Source organism: Rhinopithecus roxellana, chromosome 2 (assembly GCF_007565055.1).
Source record: "Rhinopithecus roxellana isolate Shanxi Qingling chromosome 2, ASM756505v1, whole genome shotgun sequence".
In the NCBI taxonomy this organism is placed as follows: Eukaryota; Metazoa; Chordata; class Mammalia; order Primates; family Cercopithecidae; genus Rhinopithecus; species Rhinopithecus roxellana.
The window spans coordinates 48,043,474-48,068,559 of record NC_044550.1 but is presented as its reverse complement, the minus strand read 5'-3'; the positions used below and the strand labels follow the sequence as shown (position 1 = coordinate 48,068,559).

Genomic DNA, 25,086 nt, shown 5'->3' with positions numbered 1-25,086 from the left:
TGAGGGAAATGGTAGATTAATAAACCCTAGATTGCAAATTAGTAATCAGTACTATTTTAAAGTACACTTAAATTAGAACCAAGAACAGGAAAGAATCCCTTGCCATCTGTTCTCTAGCTGCGTGGTAGGTATTGTATTAAATGGACCAAAAAGAGCAGAGCTTTATGCATAGCAGTGGCAGTAATGGGAAAGCTGTATGTTGTATAGTACTTGCCGTACTGTGCCCATGATGCCTGGCTCATGAATTGACACAGAACAAGTTGCTATTCCATTGAAAACCATGTTCCATGTCTCTAGTTCAGAAAAAGTATTGATTTTAATTTAACTTTGCCCACTTTCTTTGCTCTTAAAAATATGTAGACTGTAAAATGTCACTCCCTAGGCACTGTCTGGTGGTGAGTAATCATTATTTGTTTAGCCACGTATAAGGAAGAGGTAGAAATAGTAAATCTTTCCTCTAAGACAATGATTAATCTCCTCTACCCTTCCAGTCTTTCTCTAAAAAAAAATTTGTGTGCATGTGTGTGTGTATGTATGCATGTATGTATAAGGTGAAATGCTGACTTTAAGTAGAGATATTTTTAACTTTGAAATGAATTTTGGCAGGCTAGAATATAAAATAATGAAGAGCTATCCTTGATTGGACTTAGGCCTGCTTACTTTGGACCCACTAACGTGTTCAGATGATCATCATCTTTGTCTTCATTTAGTGTGGCTTATTGGTTAGCTGTTGCTATGAGGTAGCTGACTGCGGCACCTATTCTAATCTTATTTTGTACATCTGTTATTCCCTAGGTTTACTAATATACCAGTTTTCTTTAATAAAGAAATTTTAGAAACTTCTGACCTGAGGGTCAACAGTTAGTCTGCCTTTGTCTCCATCATTACTGTGTTTCCCCACAAGATTAAGTTAGATTAATCTTTCTGGTCTTATTTCACCCAAATGTGAAGTTGTTATTGTTTTTTATATATATATACAGCCAGAGTACAGTGGCATGGTCTTGGCTCACTGCAGCCTCCACCTCCCTGGCTCAAGTGATCCTCCTGCCTTAGCCTCCTGAGTAGCTGGGACCACAGGTGTACACCACCATGCATGACTAATTTTTGTATTGCTTTTGGTAAAAATGGGTTTTCACCATGTTGCCCAGGCTTCAAATGTAAAGTTCTTAATACTTAGCTAGTAGAAGGTAAGCCTTGAGATGAGTATTGCTGCATTAATAAGATCGTCCACCAGTACCATCACTCTTGACTCTTGTTTGCTAACCTTTTATTTTTTGCTTTTCACTTTCAGCAGACCTACTCCAATGAAGTCCATTGTGTTGAAGAGATTCTGAAGGTGAGTTCACTGTTACTCTTTCTCATTGGAAGAAATATTTAAGTAGGTAGGTGTACATCCATTTACGTTCACTTTAAAGAACAGTTACCATTGGCTGGGTGTGGTGACTCATGCCTGTAATCCTAGGACTTTGGGAGGCCAAGGCAAGCAGATTGCTTGAGCTCAGAAGTTTGCGACCAGCCTGGACAACATGGCAAAACCCCATATCTACTAAAAGAAAAAATACAAAAAATTAGCCGGGATTGGTGGCACATGCCTGTAGTCCCAGCTACTCAGGAGGCTGATTCAGGAGAATCAGTTGAACTCTAGAGGTGGAGCTTGCAGTGAACTGAGATTGTGCCACTGCATTCCAGCCTGGGCAACAGAGTGAGACTATGTCTCCTAAATAAATAAATAAATAAATAAAGAACAGTTGCTGTTCCCAAACCCCTTTTAACCATTTCTTCCCCACTTACATCTCCAAAGGCAAAAATAAACCAGAATAGTGACAGAAGTAGTCTTGGAATGTAATTGAATTCTCTACCAAATTTTATTAATTAAATTGAAGTCTACAAACTATAAGGCATTTGGATCAGATTTTTATGGCATCTCTCATAAGATTTTCTGGTTGTCCGTAAAGGCCCAGGAGAGTTGCTCACTTCCCAGAGAGGAAACTTCCTGTATTGATGTGGTGTGGGAGGCACCAGTGGTTAAACAGTGCTTGATTTATACCTCTTGGCGTTCTGTATGTGATACCTAATACCTATGGCCTCATACGTATGGCCTGTTCTTCAGTAAGACCATGAAATTTTAAAGGAATAAAAAGAAAAATAGTGGGAAGTAAATGGTCTTTAGACTTACCTCGAAGGGTTAGTTTTTGCTCTTGTGTATTGAAACTATGCCACGAACATTTGTGCTTCCACAAATATGTCATTGAATACATTACCCACTTGTTCAATTTTTCTTGTGCAAGGATGACAAATTCCTTCTAGAATTTAATTCCAGGGGAAAAATGTTAATTTTCCTCATGGACTGGTGTTCTTTCTTTTTATCAGAGAAGAATTATATATAATGTTTCCCATTTTGCCTTTAATTTCCTGGAAACCCAGAGCTTAATTTTAACACTCAGGTACAGTAATCATAAAAACTGAGGATTTTGTGTATTTTTTATCCCTCTTCTGTGGCTTTTAATTTGCTTCTAGGCCAATTTTAATTATATTCTTGTCTTTTACTGTAGGGTTTCTGACTTTTTTCTTCTTTTTTTTAATTAGTAGGAGAGATGTATATAACAAATGTGACTTTTAATTTGAATCGCTACTGCTCATTTTTTTCTCAAAATACATGTTTGCCCAATTTTAGTTTTTTAACTTTTCATTTTAAAGTATTAAGTGATAGTGGTGCTAAAACCAGTAATTAAGTTTATTGGTTATTTCCTCACTTGTGAAATTTTTGACACTAGTAGTGTCTAACCAGTTGTTTGGAAAACAACTTGTTTTTGTTTTACAGTCTTTTGTCCTATTTTGTAGTTAGGGTTTTCTGAGAAAGAAACAACCTCTAGAGAAACATGCTTTTTTTTTTTTTTTTTTTTTTGAGACAGAGTCTCTCTCTGTCACCCAGGCTGGGCGTGATCTCGGCCACTGCAACCTCCGCCTCCTGGGTTCAAGCGATTCTTCTGCCTCAGCCACCCAAGTAGCTGGGATTACAGGTGTGTGCCACCACGCCCTACTAGTTTTTGTATTTTTAGTAGAGACGGTGTTTCACCACGTTGGCCAGGCTGGTCTCAATGCCTGACCTCGAGTGATCCACGTGCCTCAGCCCTCCAAAGTGTTGGGATTACAGGTGTGAGCCATCATGCCTGGCTGAGAAACATACTTTGAACTGCTAACAGTTGAGGGATTTTTGTCAACCAGCATGTAAGATTAAATAAGTTACCTTGATTACATTTTTGTGTCATCCTTTTCCTTTTCTATTTCTGAAATTTGTTGGTATGGTAAGTCATAAACATACCAAGGGACTTAATTATAAACTATGGCCTTGGCATTTCCTCTGAAACTGTGCGTTATTTGTTCTATCGTTATTTCAGAAGTAAGTGCAATAGTGCAGGTTTGTTTTCTGCATATGTCAGATGCTTCTCTTAGGTTTTGGTGTGTGTTAATATAAGACATGTCACATCCTTTATTTAGGGATGGTGATACTACAGCATCAGACAAGCATTTTTAATGCAATGAATCCATCCATCCTCCTTCCCTTCTCACCCAACATCACATTAGTGAATTCTTCCTTACCTAGAAATGCTTGAGAGTGAGTGGTTAATGCATAAATCGTGCCCATTTATGTTTTGGAAATCATAACTTAGGAAAGCAAACAGAAGGATGTCCAGGACTGAACAGGTCATAGACCTTTTCATATTGGAGGCTGCCCCTTCTCTTCTGTGACCTCAGTTAAGTTCTTTGTCCCTGCTGGGCTTTGGTTTCCTCATTGGTAAAATGAAGGCCCTGAGCTAGTGGATGATCTCCAGGGTCCATTCCAGCTCTCACTCTTGATGCTGATCCAGATACTACTTTGCTTTGTGTCCCAGTTCCCGTTCTCATCTTGTACCAGCAATTTATTAAGATTGCCAGGAATGCACACACAAATCTTTCTGATGGGTGATAGAGACAGTAAATAGTTTCCTAACAGAGAAAATCAATCATAGAAAATAATGTTTGGTTCTCTGGGGTCAGTATTTAAGGGGGAAGTGTTGTAATGAAGGGAAGCGGTAGCCCGTAACTCCAGCAGGCTAATGGAGTAAGAAGATAGCAGATAGCCACTGTTAGTTTTCAGGGAATGGTCATGCACTAGGGTCCAGAAGGGCAACATGCCCTTGATGTGTGCATGGAGACACCTCAGATTTTCTACTTACAGGCAAGCCTGGCCTCCATAGCATCTTGGGGGAATTAATGTGGTACTAGTAGGCATTACCTCAGTGTAGCATTTCCATGATGCTAGTACAATGAGTGGTAGCACTCTTTGTATGTTCATTCATTTGTTCAACAAATACTTATTAAGCCTCCACGGCACTAGGATGTTGTAGTGAATAAGACAGAGTGCTTGCTCTCATAGAGGTCAGAGTAGGGAAGAGAAATATATAGTGTCGGGTCTTGATGGTGCTATGAATAATGCAACAGGCCGGTAAACAGAGGGCCAGGCAGAGGTAAGAATTGGTGGAAAAGCCTTGAGGTAGTATCAAGTTGGTGTATTAGAGGAGCAATTAGAACTAGACAGTGTCTCCGGAGCAGAATGAGCAAGGAGGAGAAGACAGTAGCTGTGGGGCCTGGAGGGCCAGGGCTGATGTAGGTCCCAGTGATTTGTGTCTGTTCGTGTGACAAGTCATTGTTAACATAGGAAGTGAAATCAAGGCCTTGTGAGTCTTTCTGGACAGCCTCTTCTCCTTAATAATGGCCTCAATTCTCTTAAGTCCCTCTAGTAAGCTAGGTATGTAGGGAAGTATATAAATGCTTTCGGACTACCAGGGAACCACTTAGGGTTTGAAAGAATTTATGTACTTTCCAACTGCCTAATTTAATAGCTGGGACAGCCTTAAGCATTGATAGTACAATGGATGTTTAGGAATAATTGGTGACTAAAAGTCATAGATACCATTGAGATTCCAAATAAATTATTGAAAAACATAATAAGAGCGATGTTTTCAGATACCTTCTCAATTAATTATTACATGTTTTTGTATTGTAACATTATAATGGTACTGTGCCTTAAAGTATCAAATACATAAAACAGCAGGAAGCTCTCTTTGGTGCAGTATTGAAATTCTTTTAAAACTGGACTTTTAATTAAAAGTTGTAATGTTTTTAATTTATTAAGTGCCTTCTGTGCACTATTCATTTGAGTACCGTACATAGTACTCTTAGAATACTTTGAAAATAAGTGATTCTAGTTTACCTCTTAGTGAACATTGAGGCTTAAGGTTCAGATGACTTACATGGCTGACATTGGTAAGGATTGGAGTTAGGATTGCAATCTGGGTCTTTGGCTGTAGCCATTATTCTTTCCAGTATATTTTAGGAAAGATCTCCTGTTGTGTCCTGAACCAAGCACATGACCAGTCAGTAAATAAGGGCACGATTTCACTTTTAACAAAAATTAAGTAAGCCAACATCACTTATGTTACTTGTCACTGTGCGAAGTCACTGCTGTCTCTCCTGAGGCTGTGGTAACCCACAGAGCTGCAGTGGGCAAGGGCAAGGGGAGACCTGCACATAGGTTAGAAGTGGAAGTATTTGCTAGAGTGCCATCTCCAGCTGTTGCAAGGATCAAATGGCATTTTTGTGGAGATAGGTTAGCCAGGACTTAGAATGAGGTGTTAGAATACATCATGTGTTATACAGGCGGGGTAATATAGCATGCTGTGGGGTCGCAGATTGCTGGTAGAGTTGCATGTCGATTTTTTGTAGTTGTTGAGATGGAGTCTCACCCTGTCACCCAGGCTGGAGTGCAATGGTGCAATCCCAACTCACTGCAACCTCAACCTGCCAGTTTCAAGCCATTCTCCTGCCTCAGCCTCCCAAGTAGCTGGGATTATAGGCATGCACCACCATCATTTTTGTTTGTTTGTTTGTATGTATGTATGTATGTATGTATGTATGTATGTATGTATGTGTTTTGAGATGGAGTTTCACTCTTGTTGCCTAGGCTGGAGTGGCACAATCTCAGCTCACCGCAACCTCAGCCTCCCGAGTAGCTAGGATTACAGACATGCGCCACCGAGCCCAGCTAATTTTATTTTTAGTAGATACGGGGTTTTTCCATGTTGGTCAGGCTGGTCTTGAACTCCCGACCTCAGGTGATCCACCTGCCTTGGCCTCCCAAAGCTGGGGTTACAGGTGTGAGCCACTGCACCCAGCCTCATGTCAAGTATTAAGCCGGTTTGCTGGGCAGGTCTTACACGTGGGAACCGCCTTCGACTTCCTGGGGTACCTTGACTCAGTCATTTTGGACCTCAGTTTTTTTTCAATCTGTAAGATGTTGGGGTTGTAGTTAATGATCTCCAGTGCCGTTTTGGCCTTTTAGAAAAGTGTGTGTGTGTGTGCACACACATTTGCAATTTGACACATCTTTTTTCTGACATACCTGTTTTCCACAAGTATTTTTAGCGAAGTAAAATTTGTGAATGTGTTTAGAAGAATTCGTGTCAAGATACGTATATCAATTGTAAGTTTTAGAAATCTTTCCTTCAACCAGAAAATAGTAAAAATTTAGCTTCTCAATGGAAAATAAAGGTAATTTTAGGCTCTTCTCCTTTAAAAAAGTTCTTACTTGCTAATAGTGTGTATCAGGGAAGGGTCAAATCCATTAAAACTCTCCCAAGTGGAACAAGTGACCTGAATTACTTGTTTGCTTAAGTCAAACAGGAAAGTTCTTCCTCCTTTGAACTGAAATAATACCAGGAAATGCAATAAAGAAGCTGAGGGAGAAAGAATGCATTGAGGAGAGAGTGCTTTTCCAGCCCAACCTGTCACCTATAGTCTTCGCAGCTCCACAAGCTCTGGCAGTACCTGTTACATACAGTTTATGTGCTTGATAAATATTCAGGGTGTTAAATTCATTCACATTCCATACCTTGATTGTCTTCTACAAACTGATGTTTTTTAGTTTTGTATGTTGGAGAGCTTCAACTTTTCAACATAGCCCACTGAAATGGTTTTTTTTTTTTTTTTTAAAGTACATGAAATAACTTTTAAGATTGTACTTTCCATTTACGATCAATCCAATCTACATTAAGTTGAAACTGTTAAGTAGCAATGAATGTTCTATTTTTAATTTACTTTTTCTTCCCTTTCCAAATATCTTTCCAGGAAATGACCCACTCATGGCCTCCTCCTTTGACAGCAATACATACGCCTAGTACAGCTGAGCCATCCAAGTTTCCTTTCCCCACAAAGGTAATTCCTTAAAAGTATGGCAGGCACTGCATCCACCTTAGTGAAAAGCATAAGGCATTGCTGTGAGGCATATTGATAAAGTATTACTTGTTCAAATCTTTGGAAATGAGGTTAAAATTATGATTAATTTAGCTTCTACAGTGCTTCAGAATGCTTTCAAATATTCTCCAACTTAGTAAGAACATCTTGGATTTTCATAAAGCTTTGTAATTTATAAAAAGCATTCAGGACTTTCCAATACATTCTCTCATTTGAGAATCCTTACTTTAAAGATGGGAAAACAGAGGGGCAGGGAAATTGAGTGTGTGATTTCTCGTTCAGAATTAGATATACACATATGCACATACATCTTACATGTCTCACACACCCTACATTTTCTTGAGTTTAATGTGATCAGTTACACTAGTGCTGGTTTAATAACAAGCAAATAAACTGCTGACTTGTGTTTCTGTTACAGTATTTATGAACAGTGCAGTTAAAACACTGCCATTTTCCTTTTTTTGGCTCATACTTTTGGATAACCTTCAAAATGTAGAAGTAGCACCTTCAGATCTGTGTTTTCTTCAATCTGATATGCATGTGCATTGTTTTATATATATAATACAAAAATGGAGAGAGTGGGAGAGCTATTCCTTTCCATGATACTGTTGTGAAAAGAAGTTCTAGACCGGGCGTGGTGGCTTATGCCTGTATTCCCAGCACTCTGGCAGGCCGAGGTGGGTGGATCACTTGTCCAGGAGTACAAGACCAGCCTGGGCAATGTGGCTGGTCTCTCCAAAAAATACAAAAACTAGCCAGGCGTGGTGGCATGCACCTGTAGTTCCGGCTACTTGGGAGACTGAGGTGGAAGAATCACTTGAGCCCAGGAGGTTGAGGCTGCAGTGAGCTGTAATTGAGCCACTGCACTCCAGTCTGGATGACAGAGTAAGACCCTGTCTCTCTACCACCAAAAAAAAAAAAAGGTTCTATCTACAAAAACTCAAATTTGCTACTTTATATATTTACTTATTTTCTAATAATTTTTAAAAGGTGACTCATGGGCTGGGCGTGGTGGCTCAGGCCTGTAATCCCAGCACTTTGGGAGGCCGAGGCAGGTGGATCACGTGGTCAGGAGAGCAAAACCATCCTGGCCAACATGGTGAAACCCCGTCTGTACTAAAAATAAAAAATTAGCCGGGCATGGTGGCGGGCGCCTGTAGTCCCAGCTACTGGGGGGGCTGAGGAAGGAGAATCGCTTGAACCAGGGAGGCAGAGGTTGCAGTGAGCCGAGATTGCACCACTGCACTCCAGCCTGGGTGACAAAGCGAGACTCTGTCTCAAAAAAAAAAAAAAAAAAAAAAGTGACTAATTATTGCTTGTTTTAAATTAAAGCACTAAGCTCTGTAAAAATATCTTTGTGCAACAACAAAGGAAAACGAAACTCTAGGAAAAAAGAGAAGCAATGAAAGCTAAAATTAGGTTAATCAATGTTTTCAGCTTATGCGTGGAAGAAGTTTGCATACATGGATAGCTGCAAGTCGTATAATGAAATAATTACAGAATCTGTAATGGGTGGTATGGATATTCTCTACACTGTTTCCATTGTTCTAGATAGTTGAAAGTTTCATAAGACTATCCTTTTAATACTAAAAGCTCTACAGTTTTCCCTTTAACTTTATAAGCCTTAATCTTTTAATAATTAGATATTTTTATTTTTCCTTCTAGGACTCTCAGCACATCAGTTCTGTAACCCAAAACCAAAGTAAGTAAATTTGAAATGCTTATTGGATTGGAGAACAAAGCATAGCTTTTACTGTTTAACATAAAAACGTTAGTAAAAAATGCCCCAACAGAGATGAGGCCTTCTTATTTTGAAAGAATAGTAAAGGAGAACAAATACAAAACTATTCTTTATGTGAAATTTAAAATTGTTGGCCAGGCGCGGTGGCTCATGCCTGTAATTCTAGCACTTTGCGAGGCCAAGGCAGGTGGATCGCTTGAGCCCAGGAGTTCAAGACCCAGGAGTTCACCTGGGCAACGTGGTGAAACCCTGTCTCTACAAAAATACAAAAATTACCTGGGCTTGGTGTCATGTGCCTGTGGTCCCAGCTACTTGGGAGACTGAGGTGGGAGGATCACTTGAGCCTAGACGGTAGAGGTTGCAGTGAGCCAAGATTGCGCCACTGCGCTCCAGCCTGGGAGACAGAGCAGACCCTGTCTCAAACAAACAAAAACAAAAATAAGATTGTCACAAAGAGTTAATAAAGATGTTTTAGTGAAATACTAAACAAATATAATATGGTATTACTGACACATAGTAGCTGTACCAAATGTGACTCTCAGAGCTAGGAATCGTATACAACAATAGATTGGAGTGTGTGATTCTTGTATTTTAAAAAGCAAAACTAAGAAATTTTTATAAGGAATATGACATACAGTTTGTCTAGCTCCACTATGCTTGTTTGTCGTGTAATTCTTTTTCAGTCCCTTTTCGTGGATTGTAAATACTTGAGAACTCAGAGGGAAATAGAAGAACACTAAGTGGATCCAGCCTTTCTCTTCAGTAGTAATCCCTCAAATCAATAAATTCTTTATGTGGTATTTGTAAGGCAGGTCAGGCTTTACAGAAATGACTAGGATAAGCTGGATGTGGTGGTGTGCACCTGTAGTCCCAGCTGCTCGGGAGGCTGAGGCAGGAGGATCGCTTGAACTCAGGAGTTTGAGACCACCTTGGGCAGTACAGTAAGACCCTATCTCATGTAATTTAATAGAAAAGTAAATAAAATTGACTAGAGTATTTGTTATCATTTAGTTTATCAAAATATGGTTAAGGAGTCCGGGCCTAATGGCGTGGTTGCCGTGAGCTGAGATTGCACCCCTGTGCTTTGGCCTGGCCAGCAGAGTAAGACTCCATCTCAGAAAGAAAAGAAAAGGAGGGGATGGGGAATAAGACACTTTCATAGGTGGTGATAACATGCATCAGGATGTGGTAATTGCCAAAGTTGTGAAGTATTAGTCTTCAAATGATGGGGAAACCAAAAGTTGGGTGTAGAGGTATATATGCATGTTAGGAGAGGAGAGCTTATAGAGATGCATTTTTCCTTCAAATTTGCGCACCTCATTCTTTTCCCTCACTTAATTTTTTTATGCTATTGTTTGAATTGCAAGGATATGAGGAGAGGGGCAAAAATATTAGAAAAGCAAGAAATAGAATATCCTTTCTCTAGAACAGAGGTGAGGAAACTACAGCCTGAGGGTTAAATCTGCCCTGCAGCTAATTTTTGTAAATAAAGTTTTATTGGGACATAACTACACCCATTTCATCTATTATTCTATAAATTATAGCACAAAAAACCTAAAATATTTATTGTCTGGCCGATAAAATTTGCTGTTCCCTGCTCTAGAGATACTGAATAAGATCTTGCAAAGAAATCATGACTCAATTTTCCCCAAAATGCAGATAAATAAACCTGACCATATTGCTAGAGTATTGTATGAATAGCTAGGTAAAATTAACTGAAATGGATGACTCCTTGGGAAGATTGGGAAATCTCTTTTCTCAACATCTCGGCATCTAGCCCAGACCAGTGGAGTGTGCACCGGTCTGAAGGCAGAACACCACCTCAGCTGTGGTTGGGATTGCTATGCACCACTCCACCCCCACCTTCGGCCTGCTTGGGCCGCTGGTCATGCAGGTGGTATGCCTTCCACGGGGTTGCTCGTGGTTTGTTTTCTTGCTAACTCATGGTTTAGAAAGAACGTTTAGTCCATTAAACTATTTGATTTCCCCTTTTAGCAAAACATAGTTGAAGATGAACTGGTAAGCACTTTCTTGGCCAGGGATGGATCATCCTCTTGCCCTGTGCAGTACTGTGGGCCAATTCCTTGTTACTCTGATGAGAAGTTGTCCAACATTGATGGGTCTCCTGGAGGTCCTGGCTCACCAGCTGTTTACCCCCACATCTTTTATGCTGCTGTCACTTTCTTCTGCTAGTCCTGGGAGCCTTATTTAACTTTGTGAGAATGTGACCTGAAAAAGAGGGATCTAGTTTGTTGCATGTTGGATGAAGAGGATGGTGGGGAATGGATGGATATAGCTTTCAGTGAAGAGAAGACACAAATTTCTTAAAGTATGCTCAGCAAGTCAACTCTGATTTCTTCAACACTGATCTTATGGTAGTGGTACATAGGTTTTAGAGTCTCTGGAGAGGGGATGTGGGGGGATTTTACTTGGATGCCCTAGTGTTATATGTCCATAATTGCAAAACATAACCAGACCCTGTGGAATTTAGAACCCAGTCACGATGATCGTGTGGAGTCCCTGTGAATGGTCTGAAGAGGAGGGGCCTCTGCCCCTCTCATTTGGAATCTTGGTCCTAGGTTTCTAGACAGAGGGGTGGCCATTTGAAAATATCATATAAGAGCTGCTGCCACCATGAGGGTAAAGTGACTAATTGCAAATATGCAAGGGTCTCCACATGACATTTGTGGGAAATGTCATTCAGCCCTGCCTAAAAGGTACTCATGTTTCTTTTTCACTTCCAATTCTGTTTCAGGTCCCTATTACCTCATGTCTAGACGAATGCAGCTGCCTCCACACGTAACATTTCCTGCTCCCTTCTAAGTTATCCTAGGTAGCACTACCAGAAAAATCCTTCTGAGGAATCACTGTGTCATGTTCCTGTTTAGATCATTGATGTGTCTCATAGCCCAGCAAATACAGTCATAACTTCCCATCCTGGCCTTCAGAGCCCTCTGAAATCTGCTTCCGAATGTTTCAGTGCTGTCCAGCACAGATTCTGCACCTCAGCTCTGCCCTTTCCAAACTCAGACCCTCTTCTTCGTGTTTGCTCCCGCCTTCCCTTTTGCCAGCATCACTCTGCCAGAATCTTGGCTGTCCTTTGTGACACAATTCATTTTGTTCTTTCTTTAATTTGCCTTCTTTGGTATTACCAAGAGAACAACCATTCTGTGGATTCCCAGGACATTTAGTTTTTGTAATTGACTTGTGTACTTAATCTCACACTGCCTTGGATTACAGATATTTATGGACCCGTTTCATGTCCTTCAGTCAACTGTGAGCTCTTTCAGGACGGGGCCAAATGGCTTAAACATGTTGGTATCTATGAAGCAGTCTATAAAGAGCTGCTGAATGAATGAATTGCAGGTGGGGAGTTGAATAATGAAGGGACAAGTGGGATGGAGAGCACCTAGGACAGGGCTGTCGAAAGAGAGTGATAACAGATCACTGATATCTGTGTAAAGTCACATGGTGGCCAGGGCACTGGGAGCACAGCCCTGCTGGAGTGCTTCCATGTGGGCCTCCACCCCTGTCAAGGACAGGGAGGTCTTCCCACGCATAGGAAAGTTCCTGGCATCATAGGTAGGTTGTGCTGCAAGCAATGCTTTTCAAGGTATTTTTGGCCTATTGAGAGCTTTTGGATTCTGAACAAGCCTTCTCTCTAGAAGTAACATAAATGTCATCTTATAATGGTAAGATTGTACCAAGTGCGGTGAGTTTAGGTAAAAAGTGGGGCTGAACATAACTTACAACTAACGATCTCGTAAATGTGTCATTGTGCTGCTCTGATAATGTTTCTCTCCCCCACAGAACAATATGATACATCTTCAAAAACCCACCCAAATTCTCAGCAAGGAACGTCATCGTAAGTAAAATGCTTTTTGTGTATTAAAAATGTATAGTATGAAATTGTAATGTCTCATATAAATGCATTGCTTAGATTTTTCTTTTCTGCTTTTATATAATGACATTAATAAGATACTGCTGCATTGTAAAGGGAAGAAAGGGCCCACATTAATTTTTTTTGCTTATTTGTTTGAGATGAGGTCTTAACTCTGTTGCCCAGGTGAGAGTGCAGTGGCGTGATCTCGGCTCACTGCAGTCTCCGCCTTCCGGGCTCAAGCGATTCTCATGCATCAGCTTCCCGAGTAGTTGGGACTACAGGTGCCCACCACCATGCCCGACTAATCTTTGTATTTTTAGTAGAGAGAGGGTTTCACCGTATTGGCCAGACTGGTCTCGAACTCCTGACCTCAAGTGATCTGCCTCCCTCAACCTCCCAAAGTGTTGGGATTATAGGCGTGAGCCACTGTGCCTGGCCTAATATTTGGATTAAGTTCCCCTGTTGAGGGTCTGTGTACCATTGGAGAGTTTGCTAAAGGGTCTTCTTGAGGGGAAAAAAGGTTTTTGGGCCATTACTTACATATTAACTGTGGAAATAGAAGGCCTTGGCTCTTAAGATGTCAGTCTTAAATAGTGTTAGCTGTTGGAAACAAGTTTTGGGGGATGTGCACAATTGAAGATTTTCCACCCATTTTTGGCCTAATTTACTAATAAAGAGCTAATCTTATTGCCCAGCTGTTCTTTATTAAGGCCAGTAAGTCCAGATATCTTTTGGGTTTTTGGAACATTTTACACTGCATATTAAAAATTTTTTAACTGGCATTTTGACCCAATTTGTCATTTCTTGATGGTGTTGAACTGTTACTTCTTTACTTTCATATGACAAGAGGTGGAGGTGGTCATAGGAACTAAGTGAGGAGGTCTTCCTTCAGTGTCTGATCTGTCACTAACTCTGTGTTGCTGGTCTCAGGATTTGAGGTGGCCCAGGAGTTTAAGCTCCAGCTTTCCTTTAGTTTTAGGCACAATATTTGTTCCATGTATTTTGGAAGGTGGGGATTGCGATGGGTTATTTAAAAAACTATATATTGAGCTGGAGAGGTTATTTTATCTCCTTGCCATGACTAAATGTGGGTCTGGGTTAAGTGTTTCCCAAGTGCCTATTCGTTAGTGTACTTTGTTTTCATTTCACCATGGCTGAATGAGGGAGGGGAAAAGGAACAAGAAGGGGTGTTTTTTTGGTCTGAAAGATGGGTTTTGTGCATGTGGTAAGAATGTATTTTATTTGTGGTTCTGGTAGATGATGAGTTTTTTTGTTGTTTTTAATGCCTTTTGCTGGGAGAGTAAAATGTTATCTTTTATTAGTTATTCCCTTTTTTTTTTTTTTTTTTTTTTGAGACAGGGTCTTGCTCTGTCACCCAGGCTGGAGTACAGAGGACTACAGACTACAGGGACACACCCAGCTATTTTTTTTTTTTAAGAGGTGGGATCTCCCTGTGTTGCCCAGGCTGGTCTCTTAACTCCTGGGCTAAAGCAGTCCTAGTGCTGAGATTACAGATATCAGCTTCCACACTTAGCCTCTTTTTATCTTTTTCTTTATCTTTTTCTTTTTGGAGATAAGGTTGCTTTGTTGCCTAGGTTGGAGTGGAGTGGCTCTTCACAAGCCCAAATAGCACACTGCAGCCTCAAACTTCTGGGCTCAAGTAATTCTCCTGCCTCAGCCTCCTGAGTAGCTAGGACTATAGGCACAGGCTACTGTGATGCCCAGCTCCTCTTCCCTTTTCTTTCACCTTTTCTTTTCTTTTTTTTAAAATTTTACTAATTTATGTTTTAACATATTTTTAGAGACAGGGTCTCACTATGCTGCCCAGGCTTGTCTTAAAACTGCTGGACTCAAGTGATCCTCCTGCCGCAGCTTCCTGAGTAGCTGGATTGCCAACACACACCACCACAGTCCCTTTATCTTTTTGGAAATTTTACTGGGTGCTAAATTCTAAGACTCTAGACTCACTGACATGGATTACATTTGAGGAAGGAGGAGGTTTGTTAAACCAGTTGATGGCTGGTAAGGAGTAGAATCTGCAGATCAGGGACCACAACTGTAAGAATTCTGTAGAACCTCTGTAACCCTCTGTAGGGTTTTACACCGGGTATTTCTTTGTGATGGTTGGTTGTCAAGCCCTGTAGACCATAAAAGGCCCTGACCGTTGTCTTTGGGGCAGCCAGGAAGGGACGTATCCCAGTACACCCAGGGATAGCCTGGGTATCCCAATTGACTGTAAGCATAGATTGGGGTTGCTCTTCCAGGAGTAGAATGGGTGGAGCAATTGCACCAAAGTGGGGAAGGGACCGCATCTCTGGCCTGTGGGTAGAGGAAGAAAGGCAGCTGGGTCTGCCTGAGAGGTAGCCTCAGACTGAGCAGGCAAAAGTCACACCCTACCACTCCAATTTCCATCAGCTTTCAGACTTTCAGAGACAGACCATTCCTGTGATGAAGCTGCTCAGTGAAATGAGTGGTTTTCTTGATAGCAGTGTTCAACCACTCAAATCAGAAGTGCCTGAAAGTTGCTAACAAGTATATCTTGTGACACGTTGTGTTTGCTTTATAAAAACTATTAATTTGCTACATATAAAATTATCTAGGAAAGAATATTTGTGATGATCCTAATAGATTTATAGAAGGGTAGAAGTAGGACCTAGTGGAAGGGAGGAGAGGCAAGAGTAACATGGAAGAGAAGTGATACTGAGGCCGAGTAGATAATGAGGGTTGTGTGGACTTGGTGATTATGTGGGGGATGGACGTGGTGGTATTGATAAATGCCAAAATGAAATGTACCGTTGGGAAAAAGGAATGGCTTTTATGAACTCACTTTTAATGGAGATTAGAAGAAAGTGGTGTCCCAATTAATTTGCAAATTGCCGTCATTGTTTCAGATTTTGTATGGCAAATCTCTTAGTGTTCGCAGGTTGATTTGATCTATTGTCAGCATTAGGGTTCTATGACATGCAGTTAAACTATTTGAGTGGCACATAGAGTGGTAGGGAGATATTCTAATACATTTTGAATGTCGAAAAAAATTATTAATTACGGGGTCATTTATGCTTTGATTTAAAAAATCAATCTAGGTCTTAATGCTTTTTCTTTCAGAGTTATGAGGACTTGGGAATCCTTATACAAGTGGAATAGGACATATAAGAGGATAAAAAGAGAGGTCCAGTAGCAAAGGATAAGCTTGCGAGTGGTCTGTATTAACTCAGATATGGGTAGGGGGTAGCAACATGATAGAAGGATGTAGGTGTGAAATTAAATGTAATGGTTTAGCATATATTTCTCACTGTAGTTTAAGCTGTAGTTATTTCTCAAATAATGAATTCCTTCTGTAACGTTCTGTAGGTAACTGATTAGCTAGGATGTTAGTGCAATTTGCCCCTAAGTTTAAGAGAGGGTGTATTTGTTTAAGGGCTCTTGGTTTTGGAATCCTCTTCCTTTCCAAGGCTTAGATCTGTGAAGTGCTGAGGACAAAGTACAAAGTATTTATTTTCAGTAATTGTGACCTTCATATATAATTGTGGACAATTCTCTTTCCGTGCGGCCAGATTTAGTTTACCGGTGTCTGCATTTGTCAACCTCTGAAAGAGGACAAACGTGTTAATATTTTAGAAACTAAAAAGCAATTTATTTGGATATTCTAGCTAACTTGTTTCTTCCCCTACCCCCAAATTGCCAAGTCCTTACAAAAAGGTACCCTCCATTATTTTTCTTGTTTTTGGCCTCTGAAATCAACACTAAAAGTAAGAGACAGAAATTAGTCATTATAGCAATTTGAAATATTTATTACTTATGTGGAAAGTTTCTTTTGAAGTGAGGCAAATATCTGAATGTGAAGGCTGAGATTGGGATTGTCCCTCAAGTTGGATGAGAAAGACTGGTGCTAAGTTAATAAAGGCTGGGATGAGTCTGATACCTTTTCAAATGAGCCCGAGTTTTCAGCTTTTACTCAAAACATTGTTGGCTTTTAAATATTTTGGTGAATAAGGAAGATTCCTTCTGTTTATTGTAATATAAAATTGTCACATCAGGACATAAGTAGTGTCAGCTGAAATGTACTAGAATTAAGTCTGAAGACATGCTTTACTTGTAGAATATTTAAATCATGCTTAGCCTAAGGAAATTAAATTTTTCCTCTTGTTTTCAAATGTTAGCTTATACTGTTTGAACCTGGATATTTAAATGGCAGGTCTAACTGAAAGTACAGTTTGGTGATAAATATTATGGAAGTAGTAGAAATCTGCCCCACATGTAAAGCTTAGAACTTGACATTGAAGTAATATCTACATCTCTTATTCACAGTTCTTCCACTTCTCAAAAACAGGGAACAAACATTTGTGCTGGTTATTTGTACATTTGTAGATCTGCATTAAGCCTTCAGCATCGTAGAACATTTATTAATTAAAAATTTTTTTTCACTAAGTGTTCATCTCACTTTTTCTTTTCCTTTTTTGAGACAGGGTCTCATTCTGTCACCCAGGCTGGTGTGCAGTGGGGTGACCTTGGCTCATTGCAACCTCCGCCTTCTGGGGTCAAGCGATCCTCCTACCTTAGCCTCTTGAGTAGCTGGTACTACAGGCACACACCACCGTACCTGGCTAGTTTTCGTATTTTTAGTAGAGACGGGGTTTTGCCATTTGGCCTAGGCTTGTCTTGAACTCCTGGGCTCCGTCCACCTTAGCCTCCCAAAGTGCTTGGATTACAGGAGTGAGCCACCGTGCCCGGCCCCACATGCTTTGTGCTTGGTGCTGCTTTAGGTACTTGGAGAAACTGTGGTCAATAAGACGAAATCCTTGTCTTCCACATTTTGTAACAAACTGTAGATGGCATATAACACAGAACAAGGGATGTGACAGTGACAGGATTGAGATGAGTTCTTTGGATAGTAGTTATACTTCAGGGAAAAGAGGGGCCCAGAGAGGGTGACATTTGATAAGAGAAAGGCAGAGACTATTTGCCACCTTGAAAGGGGCTTAACAGATTACGCTGTAGGCTTTGAAAGCTTTTGAAAACCTTAGGGAGTCATTTTTTTTTTTTTAAGTGATTACTTTGAAAAATCTCTTTTGCATATATAAAACCTGGTTTTTGGGGAGCCCTTAAGGGTCCCTTTAAGTGTCATTTTACATTATAACTGCTAATTTACTACAACAGGTGACCCTAGGCTAATTTAAACTAGATTGAAAGATTGAATAAAATATATTTTAATTCACTAGGAATCTTAGCCTTAAGGGTAGTTTGTGTATTTTACCCTTTCTGTGGGATGCTGGGCTATTAAAACAACAAGGTGTGGTCCACTTTCACAAGCATATTCACTTTCCTGCCTCCTTCACCCCCCAGCAAAGGCCTCCAAGAACCTCCAAAACCTACCCCCTGCCACAGCTTCTCCCCGACGCACACGTCCACTTTCCATTCTGGCAGCCTTGGTCTCCCTGCTCGTTTTGGTGTTCTGATGACTCTCTCCACAAGACTTGCATTGTGCTGTCTCCCTCCTTTCAGCTCTGACCTGGGGTGGCCTTTATCAGTAGTTTTCCCTAACTACCCTGTATAAAAGAGTGACCTCTAGCCATCTTTTCTCTTTCATCCTTTTCCCTCCACAGGCTTGTTACCCATTGAGAAATGGTGTATTTTAGTTGTCTTCCTCCTCTAGACCAGTGGGGACATTTTTTGGCTCAGACTTTTTTTTTTTTTTTTTTTTTTTTTGAGCGCTCTGTCGCCTGGGCTGGAGTGCAGTGGCGGGATCTCAGCTCACTGCAAGCTCCGCCTCCCGGGTTTATGCCATTCTCCTGCCTCAGCCTCCCGAGTAGCTGGGACTACAGGCACCCGCCACCTCGCCCAGCTAGTTTTTTGTATTTTTTAGTAGAGACGGGGTTTCACAGTGTTAGCCAGGATGGTCTTGATCTCCTGACCTCGTGATCTGCCCGTCTCGGCCTCCCAAAGTGCTGGGATTACAGGCTTGAGCCACCGCGCCCGGCCTTGGCTCAGAGTTTTAACCATAGGGTCTAGAGCAGTGCCTGGCACATAGTAAGTGCTCAGAATAAATGCAGAAGGAAAGATATTACACGATAAACTTGATTGAATACCTATGCACAGTATTTAATAGACATGATTTAAATAATATTCTAGATCTTGTTTCTAGTTGAAAGTATATAATTCTTGTACCTTGTCATACTGATTTAATCTTACTGATTTAACTTCAGATTTTCCCTCATTTATACTCTTGTGATTTTTCTCATTTCCTTATTTGACATCAGATAATCTTCACTTCATCCATGGAGTTTAAATAATCTTTTATGACTCCAGCAACCATTTTTATCATATCAAACATTAACGTCTTTCACTAGAGTTAATCATGTAGAGTCAGTTTCCCCTCTATCTTGTTATCCCATAATTCCTGTGGAAAGTTTCTCCGTGAACTTGAATTCTGCCTTATAACTATTGTCACCATTTGGAGAGTTCCTGTTATATGTTGTGTCACAACTGCCGGATATCTGCCTTTTCACTTTTTCATCTATTCTTTGTTTAGCCTGCTTCGTAATTTGTAACCTCCCATCGTCTCTTAGAACGCATGGGCAGTCCTTATTTCTGCCATACATCAAAAAAGGAATTAGAGCCTGATTGCTTTGAAAATGCCAGGATTCTAGGGCCAGGCACGGTGGCTCACACCTGTAATCCCAACACTTTGGGAGACTGAGACGAGAGGACTGCTTGAGCCTGGGAGTTTGAGACCAGCCTGTGCATATAGTAAGACCTCGTCTCTACAAAAAAATTCTTAAAAAAATGCCGAGCATGGTGGGACAAACCTGTAGTCCCAGCTACTCAGGAGGCTTAAGTGGGAGGGTCACTTGAACCTGGATGGCGCATAGGTTGCAGTGAGCCATAATGGTACCACTGCACTCCAGCATGGGTGACAGAGTGAGACTTTGTCTCAAATTAAAAAAAAAAAAAAAAAAAAAATCTGGGATTCTGGCTGTGCTCTGGAGCCCAGCCTCTTTCTCCTGCTTTGTGTGCCATTGCCCTATCCTATCCCCGGATCAGTTTTAGATCTGTGAGATTCTGTAAGTTTACACATTCTCACATACTTGTTAGTGGTTCCTGAAAAGTGTTACTTTTCTTATTATTTTTAGCACACCTGATGCCATGGTTGTGACTTACTGATTTTAAATAACTGCTATGAGCTTGACTTCACTTGCTCTTTCTCAAAATGATCATAAGAAATGTTAAGCCAAGAAATAAGGCTATGTAAATACTTTTTGGATCTGAATTGAGATGTTACAAAATATTGGCAGTGAAAGCTTCGGGCAAGCCCAGTACTAAGAAATTGAAAAGAAATGGTGACTTTATGTATTCACACAGTAGCAATTGGGTTGACTCACTGCAGCATGCCTGCCAGAACCTGTATGTGGCTCTTTAAGCTTTGCTAGAACAGCTGCCTGAAAAATGCATTTGTACAAAGCGTTTTGAGAATTGTTTGTTACCTGTAAGCAAAAAGTTTACCTAACCAAATGTAAAATGTGATTAAATCTACATGTAGTTTAAAGAGTTGCTTTACCTGAGCAATTTGGCTTCTTTTGAACACTATAAAAGTAGATAATACGGTTTTGTATGTTTTGAAATAACTTCCTTGACTTTGCGTTTGGGAATGAAATTTGTTATTTGACCAGTTAAAGTATATGAGGTTTAAAGTTAATTTATCTTCATAAGGGAAGCATAGCATATTGAGTTCCAATAGGAAAGTAGTTTTATTTTAAATCAAAGTCTTCCTCTTGGTGGGTTCTGGAACTTAGATTTAATTACATCAGTTGGGTTTTCTAATCATTGTGTTATCCATTGGCCAGAACAAGGGGATCTTGTATCAGATGGGATAGATTGCATCCCAGCCCCAGCATGTGCCAGCTTCATGATCTTGGGCATGTCAGGTGGCTGTTTTCCTCATCCTTAGAATGTGAAGGGATGGTCAAAAGCCACCACACAGAATCGTAATATAGGCAGTGTCTGTTCTGATCACATAGTGGGCACAGCTACATGATACTATTACTTATTCAACAAAGGGGTCCTATTCAGCCTGCTTTTTTAGGATACCTACCAGTTTCTAGACAGAATATAAAGGTGAAAATGATTTGATCCTAATTCAAAAAAACTTACAGGTGAGAAAGAAGAAGCATATCCATTGAGCTTTCTGTTCTCTTGACCCAGGCTTTATTGCTATGGCTGAGACTGGGTCCAAGAGATTTGGCTTCTCTTGCTGTGGGGACAGAGGTGCTCACCTAGGTGTGCTGTAGTTCATCTCCTCATTCTTCACATTCAAGGGCTGATTCTTCACATATAGTACGTCCTTGGCTTCAAATATAGTGTGTGAGACAGGCGGAGGACCTTAGCCTCTTAAATTTAAAAGAAATTTGAATTCCTTTAAAATTTGTCCTTATGTCTAAAAATCCTTCACCTGTCATCAAACTTGTCTTCGGATTTTCTGTTTGAAAAAAAATCATAATGGTATTCATGATTATTTTTTTATATTAGCATAACTTAGTTAACAACTTGTAACTTAAAGTAGATGTCGTACATGTTTTTTAATCAAAAACTTTAAAAAAATTTTTTTTTCTTGTGCCATTTTCTCCTCCAGTAATAGCATGCTAGTTTATGTTGAGATACCCACCTCTGGTGATACAGTAAATCATCATGCTTTCTGAAATATTTTGTGGTTACTCTTGGCTGTGCCAGCAGACACTAGTAATACACAGATCTGCTGATTCTCATGTGAGATATGTTTATTCTTTATCAAATAAATTATACTCACAAATTTTTATTAAGTAAAAGACTTTATGTATAAATCCCAATACATCCCAAATGAGGGAGGAGAGATTTTGTTTGACCATGCTGGTTTTATCACTTCTGAGTGTCTCTTTGGAGATAGCTTTTGCAATCTTCCTTCAGAGATCACAGTCCCTACTCTTCAGGTTCGGAACAGGTTTTATACCTGCGGGCTTATTTTGTTACTATCTACGTAATTCTCTGTGGGGAAGATTTTTAGAATCTGGGACAGCATTTTCGTGGTACCTGTTTATCCTGAAGAGGAAGTGGAGCCAAAAGTCAGAACTTTCTCTAACTTTCTGCCTTACTTTAGAAGAGTATGTTCTTGGAAGTTAGATGTTTAGTAGCTAGAAGAGAAAGTTACAGAATCTGTAATCCTGTGCTCAAAACAGGAAGTGTGGTTGGATTACATGATCGTTGATGTTACAAGAATTAAGGCAAATCAGTTTTATTCAAAACAAACCTAGTAACTAAGAAAGAGGTCCATTTTTTGTTTTGTTGTGGTTGGTGGCTAATATTGAATACACTTCGCCAGATATTTTTCTGGTTGTATTATACTTTACATTTATTTCCTTTTTTTTTTTTTTTTTTTTTTTTGAGACGGAGTCTTGCTCTGTCGCCCAGGCTGGAGTGCAGTGGCTGGATCTCAGCTCACTGCAACCTCCGCCTCCCAGGTTCACGCCATTCTCCTGCCTCAGCCTCCCGAGTAGCTGGGACCACAGGCACCGGCCACCTCGGCCGGCTAATTTTTTGTATTTTTAGTAGAGACGGGGTTTCACCGTGTTAGCCAGGATGGTCTCAATCTCCTGACCTCGTGATCCGCCCGTCTCGGCCTCCCAAAGTGCTGGGATTACAGGCTTGAGCCACCGCGCCCGGCCTTTACATTTATTTCAAAGATACTTCTTTTATCTTTTGTTTGTGTATATCCCAGCCAAGCCACCATTTAGCAATAAACCTGTTGAGTGACTATTTCTTGTATACCATTATGTTGCTAACTGGCAAGTCCTATGACTGAAGGCTGTATTTTCTAGCCTTGAAAAAATACGAATTTAGCTGTGCACAGTGGCTCACGCCTGTAATTCCAGCAGTTTGGGAGGCTGAGGTGGGCAGACCACTTGAGCCCAGGTGTTCTAGACCAGCCTGAGCAGCATAGTAAGACCTCATCTCTACAAAAACACAAAAATTAGCTGGGCATGGTGGCATGCGCCTGTAGTCCCAACTATTCGGGAGGCTGAGGCAGAAGGGTTGCTTGAGCCCAGGAGGCAGAGGTTGCAGTAAGCCAAGACCACACCTGGGTAACAGAGTGAGACCGTGTCTCAAAAAGAAATAAAAATATGAATTTAGCTTCTGTTAGATAAATATTGTGCAAGACCTACATTTACAAGTTGCTGACAGTTTTCATTTTATTTAGAAACTTATCCCAGTATGTTTTTAGTACATTTATGAAAGTTGTTTCTTGGCAGAGTTACCACCTCATGTAGGCGGTCATTTACAAAACAGCCAAGTTTTATTCATTTTCATTAGAAAATATAGTGATTTTTACCAGGATTTCCAAAGTAACCATGCCTGCTTTCTTCAGTGGTAGATAGTGGCTTTGCAGTAAAAATTGGTGGTAAGATTTTTGAATAGGTATTTTTGGAAATACTGAAGGATTTTAACCTCTAATAATTTGCTTTTTGGAGCATTGGTAATGCTCCAGCAGATTATTTTTTCCTTTTCAGTTTTACTTATAACATTTCCTCAAATAGCCATGTTCATAAAATTTGGGGGAAAAGGAAGAGAGGAAGCAATTACTGATTCATCCCTGTGATATTTGGGTATTTCCATGGAAGAAGGTTAAGGGTGGGGGAGTTTTTAAAATTTGGCAACACATGTACAGATTGGCAAATGTTTGCTTTTTACTATTTAGGTTCACCATAAGCCAGAATGCCTACAGATATGTTAATCCAAGTTTGAGGAAATGGATTTTTTTTTTTTTCCCACTGAAACAATAGCGATAAGGTTAAACATAATCTGTAGACAACTGCGTTTGTATTACTGTTCCCATTGATCAGTGTTCACATAGGCAAAAAAGAATAATTTATTACATGTGAAAAATAAAGCTCACTATTAATAATGTCCTTTGGAAAGAAATGTAAAGTAACTACACTGTTCGGTGATATTTGCCTTGATAGCATCATACATCTTACTGTGTATTTAATTCTAATGTTGAACTTTTTATGTGCCTGGCACTGTTCTGAGTGCTTTACAAATATTCATTCAACTTTAATTCATTTAATGGCTAATTACTCTAATTCAGTTAGAGCTTTTGGAAGAAAGTAATTGAGTATATTATGTATCCCCCCCCATCCACCCCATTTGTTTGGTTTGCATGGACCCTGACCTCACTGATTAGGAGTGGAGGACTTTAGTCTCAGGGCTCGCAGTGAATCCTTGTCTTGTGGTAGTTCTACTTCAGTGTTTGTAACATGTGAAAGAGTCTGTCTTGAGATGGTGAGAGGCTTGCACTTAACTGGTTTCTGTGTTATAATTATATAATTATAATTGTATTCGTACATTGTAATTGTATAATTGTAAAACTTACATTTTCAGGAAATTATAGCCTTTAATAAATAAATAAAACATACATGTCCTCTCTCTCTTTTGTTTAATTAGGCATATTTTCTATTTACATGCTAGAAAAGTTGTTAGAAATCATTTCACATTCATTCTTCTCTGTGTCCCTGCCCATTCCAGCATGCTCGAAGACGACCTTCAGCTCAGTGACAGTGAGGACAGTGACGGTGAACAAGTAAGTGTTGCATAGCCTGTAATACCAGGAGTCCTTTTAAATCCATCTAACAGATCTGAGCTGCTTGTTCTAACCTGTTTTTTGTTCTTTTCCTGTTCCTTCTTCCCCTTATTGTGAATGCCTAGACCCCAGAGAAGCCTCCCTCCTCATCTGCACCTCCAAGGTACCGTGTGGGTTTCTCCCCATCTGTACAGAATGTTTGCAATTTTTTACCAAATGGGAAAAATAAAGCCTTATTTAGTACTTCCACAGTTTTTTCATGGGAAGGAGCTGAAGGATCACAGTAAAAGGAAAGTACCTGTTTAATATTTTGGAAGCTTAAATCAGCCATGAGGAGGTTGTTAACCCTATAGAAGCAAGAGCCCCACACTGATCTACATCATCAGTATAGATGTTAAAGATTTTTAAGAATTTACAGGCTGGGCGTGCTAGCTCACGCCTGTAATCCCAGCACTTTGGGAGGCCGAGGTGGGCAGATCACTTGAGGTCAGGAGTTCGAGACCAGCCTGGACAACATGGTGAAACCCTGTCTCTACTAAAAATACAAAAATTAGCCAGGCATGG

The 25,086-nt window shown here is 40.2% G+C and overlaps 1 protein-coding gene across 7 annotated transcripts in view; it reads left to right on the top strand.

Moving 5' to 3' along the window:
* Nucleotides 1-25,086, top strand: part of AFF1 (AF4/FMR2 family member 1) — a 211,342-nt gene that overhangs the window by 150,583 nt on the left and 35,673 nt on the right. For 4 of the 7 annotated variants that reach the window (XM_010383132.2, XM_010383135.2, XM_030915929.1 and 1 more), the window contains 6 exons: nt 1,292-1,336; nt 7,168-7,254; nt 8,959-8,995; nt 12,845-12,899; nt 24,468-24,522; nt 24,648-24,685. In XM_010383132.2, coding sequence (XP_010381434.1) covers nt 1,292-1,336; nt 7,168-7,254; nt 8,959-8,995; nt 12,845-12,899; nt 24,468-24,522; nt 24,648-24,685 — 317 coding nt within the window. The remainder of the gene's footprint in view (nt 1-1,291; nt 1,337-7,167; nt 7,255-8,958; nt 8,996-12,844; nt 12,900-24,467; nt 24,523-24,647; nt 24,686-25,086) is intronic. The other 3 variants (XM_010383134.2, XM_030915927.1, XM_030915925.1) reach the window with 3 other exon arrangements.